We start from the raw sequence: 10,070 nt of genomic DNA, 5'->3' as shown, positions 1-10,070 counted from the left end.
GGGTGTGGGAGGAAAGGGGTGGAGAGATATGGGAGGCATCCATTACAAGCATTTGTGGACTTTTTCCTTTTGAACACATGCAGTTTTAATCTCTTCGATGTAAGCATAATACAAAAGAGAAAAATAAAATAAGAACAGAAAATGTTATTTTGTGAATTCTTCTATTTGATAGGTAGGGATGGGATTATGATATTGGTTGATTAATTAATATATTTGATAAACCAGCTCCGTTTATTTTATTGGTTATCGTCTTTTCTCAAAATAATGCTCGGTGCGATAACCCGTTTGCAAGACCACGTTTTACAACATAAATGTTAGAAAAATATATCTGATCAAACTTGGCGGTACCTTACAAAATATTTTCAGCAAGCAAAGGTTTTAAGTAGCGAGTGAAATAAACTGAACTAGATTCAAACTTTCAACAATTTGCCAGTTTCACTTTCCAGGGGTAGTTTATTGGACACGTGTACAGGCAGCTCGGAATTTCTTTACAATTTTTTTGCTGCATTTATCTGTGAACTAGAAAATGCCTAAATTCATCCATTAGGCCACCACCCTTTCACGACTGGAACACTTCTGTAACCACTTCTTCCAGGTTCCTGCCTTAATTCACTCATATCCAAAACTCCTAGTCTGTTAACACCAGTCAAAAATAGGGGAGGAGGAGGAGGGAGGGGCCAATGGTATGAATATGCAGGCCAGAGCACAACAGTATGAATATGCAACAGCATTGTTTAATAATGGTCCAGGTTCCTGCCTTGATTCACTCACGTCCAAAACTCCTAGTCTGTTAATTATCAGTCCAGAATAGGGAAGGAGGAGGAGGAGGGAGGGGCCAATGAAATGAATATGCATATGCAACAGCATTGTTTAATAATATTCCAGGTTCCTGCCTTGATTCACTCACGTCCAAAACTCCTAGTCTGTTAACATCAGTCCAGAATAGGGGAGGAGGAGGAGGGAGGGGCCAATGGTATGAATATGCAGGCCAGTGCACAACAGCATGAATATGCAACAGCATTGTATAATAATGTTCCAAAGAAGACATAATGAACTACATTGCTCTGTGAGACCACACTTGGCGTGACAATCGTGACCCTGTGACAGCGACTCAACCTGTCACCCACGAGAAATGTTCGTGACTCTCGTTTTCCTTCGGGACATATTTCTCCGTTTTTTTGATCGCAGACAATCTGTCGCTTCCGTACAACACCGATCATGTCTTGTTCATGACGAGAGCCTTGGTCGCCATACAGAGGGCGCCCTCTCTGGTCTCGTTGCCGCCTATGAATCCCGAAGCGTGGACAAAGATGCAGTTCGGAATGTCGGCCAGTCGACTGAGTTCCTCGTTTCGGAGACCTCTCCATTTCTCTGGAAGCGATAGCCTTAGCAAATGAAAAAGAAAAAGAAACAAGAAAAAAAAAGACATAAAAATGAATTAATCAGTTTTTGATTGAGCCCTTCGTCATTTAAGAGAGCTAAAATAGATAAATATTTTTATTCAGCCAATCATATAAATTACAATGGAAATTGGTTGATAACAAGAGCTCAAAACATTAAAAATTGTAAACATTTAAGGAGTATAATTATATACATAGATATGAAAACGTTCCTATAAAATATAACGATGGACAAAATATAAAATGTACCTACAAAATATTAAAGTGTACAAAAACATATAAATTACCTCATATCCAATATAAAGTCTACAATGTATAAAATTGTTTAACGGTTTTGGTGCACATTGAATATCTTCACAGCAGAAGGATAAAAAAACTGTCGTTAAATCTTTTAGAACCCTTAAAAGTACCAAAAAATCCATTTGTTTAAACTTAACCTTAGCAACTCCCCCCCATAAAAGAGCAGCATTCGACTCACCTATTTTGAAATGAATGCGAGGAGACAGACACACACTGCACCCTCCATTTACCAGCCTGGTCTGTGTACAGCACGTACTTGATCGGTGTTTCGATGGCCAAATCTTTCTCCAACGCGTAAAGATGCTCCTTCCAGGGGCAGCCGCCGGCATTCAAGACCACAATCTCACCACTCTCGTGAGCCTGATGATGATGATGAGGAGGAATTGGGACAAATGTCGATATAGTTTAATGCGACTGGTTGCATTTCCAATACTAATATTATGAAAGGGGATATTCCAGTAGCAGGCAGATTTCTTGAGATATGGTATGTTAGACTAAAGCAAGTTGGTCCCTCGATATGAACTGATGCTAAAATCAGATGACAATGAATAGCCCTGTATTAAGAGGGGCAAAACTACAGTATTATCCCAGAATGCATTTCTGCGTTATTCCTGTATTTGCTACTACAAAGGGGCAAACTGTAGTGTTATCCCAGAATGCATTTCTCTGTTATTCCTGTATTTACTGTACTACAAAGGGGCAAACTGAAGTGTTATCCCAGAATGCATTTCTGCGTTATTCCTGTATTTGCTACTACAAAGGGGCAAGCTGTAGTGTTATCCCAGAATGCATTTCTCTGTTATTCCTGTATTTACTGTACTACAAAGGGGCAAACTGAAGTGTTATCCCAGAATGCATTTCTGCGTTATTCCTGTATTTGCTACTACAAAGGGGCAAGCTGTAGTGTTATCCCAGAATGCATTTCTCTGTTATTCCTGTATTTACTGTACTACAAAGGGGCAAACTGTAGTGTTATCCCAGAATGCATTTCTCTGTTATTCCTGTATTTACTGTACTACAAAGGGGCAAACTGAAGTGTTATCCCAGAATGCATTTCTGCGTTATTCCTGTATTTGCTACTACAAAGGGGCAAGCTGTAGTGTTATCCCAGAATGCATTTCTCTGTTATTCCTGTGTTTACTGTACTACAAAGGGGCAAACTGTAGTGTTATCCCAAAATGCATTTCTGTGTAATGCTTGTATTTAATACTACAAATGGGCAAAACTGTAGTGTTATCCCAGAATGCATTCCTGTATTTACTACTACAAAGGGGCAAACTGAAGTGTTATCCCAGAATGCATTTCTGTGTTAATCCAGCTTTTACTACTACAAAGGGGCAAAACTGTAGTGTTATCCCAGAATGCATTTCTGTGTTATTCCTGTATTTACTACTACAAAGGGGCAAAACTGTAGTGTTATCCCAGAATGCATTTCTGCGTTATTCCAATATTGACTACTACAAAGCGGCAAAACTGTAGTGTTATCCCAGAATGCATTTCTGTGTTATTCCTGTATTTACCACTACAAAGGGGCAAAACTGTAGTGTTATCCCAGAATGCATTTCTGCGTTTTTCCAATATTGACTACTACAAAGGGTCTAAACTGTAGTGTTATCTCAGAATGCATTTCTGTGTTATTCCTGTATTTACTACTACAAATGGGCAAACTGAAGTGTTATCCCAGAATGCATTTCTGTGTTATTCCAGTTTTTACTACTACAAAGGGGCAAAACTGTAGTGTTATCCCAGAATGCATTTCTGTGTTATTCTTGTATTTACCACTACAAAGGGGCAAAACTGTAGTGTTATCCCAGAATGCATTTCTGCATTATTCCAGTATTGACTACTACGAAGGGGCAAAACTGTAGTGTTATCCCAGAATGCATTTCTGTGTTATTCCTGTATTTACGACTACAAAGGGGCAAACTGTAGTGTTGTGCCAGAGTGCATAAATTTATGCATTATTCCTGTGTTGTTATATAATCACAATTGCACGAATGTGCTGAAACAATGTTCTATCGAAATGACCTGCAAAACATAAATTTCAAAGCCACATAACCCCCCCTCATCCCCCCCTACACCCACCCAACACCCTTCCGATAACCTCTCTCAATTAATCTACTGCAGAGTCTGTCTACCTGAAGCCCCTGTCCATATATCAGCTATAACATTAAGGTTATAAATTTCCCAGCCACTTGTTCCAATGGTCGTTCATTTTACTGAAACATAGTTTTCAAAATAACATTTAACCGGCGGAGAGAAGCATAAGAAATTAGAAGTACCTCAAATCGACTATTCAGTGCATCCTCGACCAGTTCTCTTGCAGGCCACCAACTGTTGCTGTAGAAGGTCACCTTATCCACAAATTCGGAACCAACTAAAGCCATGGCCTTCTGAAATCTCTCCTTGAAAATGAGGTAAAACCCAATCAGAAATATTTAAGTAAAAATATGAAAAGCCACTACAAACAATGGAGATGAGACACTATAAAAAGGGAACACCAGCTTACATACAGAACCATAACACCATGTAAATAAAACACAACAAATGGAAAAACCGGCTTATATCCATAACCATAACACTAGTTATGTAAATAAAACTAGACAAATGGTGAAACCAGCTTACATCCATAACCATAACACCCATATAAATAAAACTAGACAAGTGGAGAATCCGGCTTACATCCATAATCATAACACCATGTAAATAAAACTAGACAAATGGTGAAACCGGTTTACATCCGTAACCATAACACCATGTAAATAAAACTAGACAAATGGTGAAACCAGCTTACATCCATATCGTCGGCGGTCTCATTCCAGTCTGGATTAATATGTTTCACTCTCGAGCTGACGTTGGTCGAAATGATGTATCTGAAATTCATGTCAAGAGAAAAATGTTTAGCTTATAAAAAACTAAAGGGCATTCCTCTGTGAAGAATTTAATGAAAGTATAACCCCTCACTCCCCTCCCCCTCCCCCTTAAAAAGAGGGATAATACATAAGAGAAAAGGAAAGGTCCAAGCAAGAGATTTATATACAGAAAAGGATAATACACTTTAATGTTAATATATTTGTTAGTTTATCTTGCAGATGGCAAAATAGGGATTGGATAAGGAAACTACAACAGGATGCTTCCATTATGTTTTATCTTCAATAATTCAACTGTACAGTTACAGAAACCTCCCAGACAAAATTTTGCCGGCACTTTTGCTATCGTGCTTTTTGTTCTGTTCTGCGAACACGGGGAATAACTTCTCCAAATATGACACCATTGCAAATTGCTACCCAAGATGGTAAAATTGCTATACAAGTTCAAAGATGTACCTGTATGTTTTGTTAGGGGGGAGGGGGCAAGCACAGTTTTTTTTAGGGGGGCACAGGAACCAAAGGACACAAAATTTGGAGCCTTCAAAAATCTGTCACACAAAACTTGGAACACTGAAATATTGGTAGAACACCAGAACACGGACCACTCAGGAGCACAGAAATAAATGATAAGAGCCTAAGAGGTAAGATAAAACTCACAGCAGGCATGGCCTATTAAAACTTTGATTACAGAATCTGGTCTCTCTAACTTTATGAAGTGCCGGGGCAGATGGTTGCCATACAGGTAACTGTTCACTTGTAAGCTTATCACTAAGATGATTGATCAGAACTTGTAACAAATGATTTCACAAAAATTACACCCCAAAAAATAAAGTTATTTCTTTTGTTTCTGAAACTGAAAGATATCCAGGCGGTCACTAGAATTATTTACCGAGGTTCTCCATCGTACTGGTTCACCCCGTTATCTATGGCGTCGATTTCTTCCATGAAGTTCTCGTAAACTTTGTCGTAGATTGCGTCGACCTTTGTCTGGTCGGCCGGCTCTCCCATCAGTTGCTTGATGACCCTCTCTCCAAAGTGAAGATAGACGAGGCCGGCGCTACTCAGTTTGGTCTGCCAAGGTTTCTCGGGGCGAACAGAGTTCATGGTCTCGGAGAATGACCTGGGGACGATGTTTCAAAAAAAAGGAGAGGATTGGACTTTGACAGAGACTATTAATTGTGCTCGTGGCAGAGTCTAACAATTGTGCAATACAAATTAATTAGTCATGTGTTATACAAAGTTTTCAAAATAAAAACAGAATGCAAAAATGCATTGTTGTTTCGATGATGTAACATGAACAGCTTTCTTCATGAACCTGACGTAGTGAGAGTGTACATGTTTACAAGGGTTTCACGATTTGACCTCTGATGACCCCAAATGACCTTTTTGTGTTATACAAAGTTTTCAAAATGAAAACAGAAACCAATTGAGTAGTAGTAAAGTTTCTATGCATAGCTCTTTCTGCTTGTTAAGATATTCAGCGAAGACATAATTATGCCTAAAACTGTAGAATGCACCTCTAGGGCTAATGAGGTGACGATGTCCTAGACTCATTGCAGGCCTAAATGTTAGTAACAATTCTGTTTTATTGTATTTCTAACAATTCAAACAAACCATGATATTTTAAAGTCTATAAAACGACAGACTTCCCTGGATGAAATGTCAACAACACTTTTGTCCTTGATAATTCTTTTTGAGGCATTTTGAAACATGTTATTTGAGGCCATAAAAGTCTTCTTTCCCATTTTCTTATTGTGTTCTGAGCAACCCTCATCAAGATCAAATGGTCTGATGAGGGTTGAGATACTCAATGTGACATTTCTCAAAACAATTAAACAATTAATGGTATTGTAATGAAGTACAGTCTGGAGAGATGGCAGTGATTTTCAAATGTCATAATTTAAAAATTATCCAAATTTTGTGCCTAAATTCACTCTTTAACCTGCACTTGATATCAAAACAAAAATACGTCTCTTCCCCGTCTCCGGGAGTCTCATTCTATCAAACTCTACTCTGAGTGTTACTTTGTGGGTTGCTAAACTTGTTAACTTTTGCCATCTGGAAAAAGTTACACTTGACTGGGAACTTTTTATATTTATTTTATATTTGCTTTTTATATAGCGCTTTATACCAGCGATAGGTCTCAAAGCGCTTTACAGACGTTATATTACCCCTGGTCAATGATAACCTGTCCCAGAGATAATCCTTCCAGTCGGCAGCAGTTATATACTGCGCCCAATGACAAGTTAACTCACAGGTACCCATTTAACCCCTGGGTGGAGAGAGGCCATTGAGAGAAAGCATCTTGCCCAAGGACACAGCGTAATGAACAAGGCAAGAATCGAACCAGCGATCCTTGGATCACGAGTTCGACGCCTTAGCCAATTGGCCACCTTTACCTTTGGTGGTGATCGTATCGGTGCTTGCTGGGGTTATATTCCCCACCTACGTCCACGACAATATCGCAGGGATCTAAGACGGCAGGATCTCTGGAACGAACAATTTCTGCATATGTTGATGAGAAATAAAAGAAAATCATTTGAGTGTCTTTATCAACTCAAATTTGGTTTTGTTGTTTGCAATCTCATTTTAAGGAAAGAGACGGTTAAAGGTTGACTGAAACTAATTTACAGACAAAATAAGAAAGAAGAAAAGAAATAAAGAATTAATAAAAAAGGAGAAAACAAGAAATGAGGAAAAAGAAGAATTAATAAGGAAGAAAAGATAAATAGGAAGAAATAATAGAAGAAAAGAGAAGAAAACAAAAAAAGGAAGAAGGAAAAAAAAAGAGTATAAAAGGAGAAATTAAAGAACATACCTGCGTTCGCATACTCTGGTAACTTTTTCAGCATGAAGCAAGCCAAGGCCTCATCGCAGTGGAACGTTCCACTGTGGGTGCCGATCACCTTACGGTGGACCGAAGTTCCATCGCCACTGGCAGACATCTTCAAGATCTGTCTTGGTACGATAAGTTCTAAACGTCAAAGAAAAAAAAAAATGATAATACGACACACCCATTGGTCATACTGTACTGCAGCTACAGTATGGATTATAGAGCAACTAACCATATAAGCTAACACACTGTCAAGCTCGCGCACATGTGTTCGATTGCTGTTTTTTTACAACATGTGCAGTTCAAAGAATGGACACCATATTTACTCTTCGTAATTTGAACTTTTCATTCACTGAAGTTTATGGAATGGTCTAAATTATGGGAAAAATCTTGTTATGATTGATAGATTATATATTTATTACTACAGTATTAAGTATTACTGTACCAAGAAACAAATTGGGTAGACTTTATCAAGATGGGTTCTTTTGTGGTTTTAATGGAATTCAAAATGGATCTTTATCATTGCGGCTTTTCAACCTGGAGTCAGTGTGAAGAACATTGTATACCACACTGTTCGTCCGGCAGTTAATTAACTATGTGCTATCAGAGCAATGAGCTTAGAAGGTGCAGCATAACACAATGTCCACACTTATTGATGGAGTGCCTTGCAATTTGGGTTCAATACGATCATTCTTTACATTACATTTTTGAAAACTGTAAGGTGAATAACAGCCTGCAGTAGTCCTTGAATGACCTTCCCCAACGTTCTACCCAACAAAACACTGGACATGTCTTTTGGGGCAATCTAAGATCAACACATCTACAATTCAAACATTACATTCTGCTATTAATGTAGCTGCTAACTTGGGACTAAAATATTTTTTTAAAAGCAGTACAAGCTTTAAGCGATGTTGAGTCGTTCTCAAAGGCAAGTTTTCAAAGAGTGAGTTTGCTAAAAAGTTTTGCCTAGCCTAGACTGGCAGCAAAGCTACCATTTCGTAAGGTGTTGGTTTCCTGAGTAGCTTGGTATTCTGCAATTACTCCAGATATGTGCATAGGCATGATCAATTTTTTCACGATTAGCTGCGATTTGACTTGGGGTTACGGAAAACCCGGAAGACCGGCCGACAGAATAAGCTGCCTTGGTGTGTAATACACGGTGAACAAAGGCCTACTTACTGTCTGTACAGTAACGTTAGAAAACTTATCATGCTCGTTACTTAGTACAGTATCAGCCTAAGTGTTAGGTATATATACTGTGCATAGAAAATATCGCACAACTAGACCCAATTCGTATTCATAGCAACGAAATCACGCGTGCAGTCAATGATCTAAAAATTTTGTATTTCATTTACATTGATAGTTACCACACTGTACCTAGTGGATGCTTATGTCTAAATTTTAACCTTAGTAACGTGCTATTGCAGCATCATGTTATTTTATTCAATTACCTGTGAGAAAAACACGGCGAATCCCTCGCGTCAGTAAGCTGATCATCAAAATCCGTCCTTTAGGTAGCACTGAACTATACTGCAGTCTAGTCGTCTGTACCTCTGTGGTACATAGTGCCAAATATTACGATGCTTTTTTTTGGGGGGGGGGGGGGAAGGGGGAGACAGCTTCCCCCTGAGATTTCCACTTCCTAAATGAATGTAGCCGTACAAAAATGTAAACACCTGGTCAGTACGCACTATTTCAGTTAGTTCTAGCGAAATGATCATATCAATTCTTCTAATTTCCATAGTCAGTAGTGTGCAACCTCAATATTCTAGGCAGTATTGCAGGAAAGGCCGGCGCGCAACAACAACAAAAAAACACCAGGTTTATTTGAACCGTTCCTCACGTACATGCACGATGATCATGCGTTTGGTTTGATTTTCACGAGTTTTTTTTTATATTTTTTATTAGTATAGCAATAAACGTATAGAGATAGAGCCCCTAAGATTGATCATGCGTGAACCAGTGTAACAGTCTAATGTGAGACTATACGTACGATTCATAAATATATATATTTATACATCTTTATATTTTGTGTAGACCAGTCAATCTCATTGTTAGCCCCTTTATCAGTACCCTAATATTTAAGCTCAAAATATTGAGAAATTGTGATTATACTTATATTCCAATGCCTTTTTTTACATACTAACTTTGAGGACTCGGCCCAGTCCCAATACACGGACCACACACTCAGCTCATTTGGCCCCCATGTAGGTCCCTTGTTTGGCGAATAAAACAAATAATGATAACAAACATAACAAATAATTTACACCTACATTCCCCATACGGCGCCCCTCAGCATATATAGGCTTCGGTCATGTGGTAGGATTGAATATATGCTATATAGTCACTTAGCTGTATGATAAATAATGTTTTGTCTTTCAAAAACTTATCAATTGATGTCAACATCACTTTTCCATAGGTTTTTTTATTTTTGAAGACTTTTAAAGATGTTTTTAATTTACACAGAAAACGCATAAAACCACAACGATTTCAATCAAGTTATCTATTATAGTAATTATATAAAACAAAACAACTGTCATTCTTTCTTAGGTCTGTGTTTATATGACTAGACGTCATTTATGTTTTAAGGTAAAAAGCATATTGCGACTTTCGATAACTTATCCTTGGGTGTATTTACAACATCACTTTACCATAGATTTTTTTATT

At 38.2% G+C, this 10,070-nt stretch overlaps 1 protein-coding gene across 1 annotated transcript; it reads right to left on the bottom strand.

Annotated features, from left to right (window-relative positions):
* Window positions 1-144: 144 nt before the first annotated feature.
* Window positions 145-8,980, bottom strand: LOC139983830 (MYG1 exonuclease-like). Its single transcript, XM_071997644.1, has 8 exons — window positions 8,855-8,980; window positions 7,389-7,544; window positions 6,970-7,075; window positions 5,460-5,690; window positions 4,495-4,573; window positions 3,983-4,105; window positions 1,879-2,060; window positions 145-1,385 (listed from the first exon to the last, which is right to left on the bottom strand). The coding sequence occupies exons 1-8, from the start codon at window positions 8,898-8,900 to the stop codon at window positions 1,217-1,219; spliced, it is 1,092 nt and encodes a 363-aa protein (XP_071853745.1). The 5' UTR covers window positions 8,901-8,980; the 3' UTR covers window positions 145-1,216.
* Window positions 8,981-10,070: the final 1,090 nt, after the last annotated feature.

Source organism: Apostichopus japonicus, chromosome 16 (assembly GCF_037975245.1).
Source record: "Apostichopus japonicus isolate 1M-3 chromosome 16, ASM3797524v1, whole genome shotgun sequence".
Lineage (NCBI taxonomy): Eukaryota > Metazoa > Echinodermata > Holothuroidea > Aspidochirotida > Stichopodidae > Apostichopus > Apostichopus japonicus.
This window is presented reverse-complemented; position numbering and strand designations above follow the sequence as displayed.

Excerpts from the sequence above, each read along its gene's own strand:
- LOC139983830 (XM_071997644.1), bottom strand. The coding sequence starts at position 8,900 with ATGATCAGCTTACTGACGCGAGGGATTCGCCGTGTTTTTCTCACAG. Across the intron at positions 4,106-4,494 it reads AGACCGCCGACGATATGGAT|GAGAGATTTCAGAAGGCCAT; the intron begins GTAAGCTGGTTT and ends CTCATTTTCAAG. Across the intron at positions 2,061-3,982 it reads CACTGAATAGTCGATTTGAG|GCTCACGAGAGTGGTGAGAT; the intron begins GTACTTCTAATT and ends CATCATCATCAG.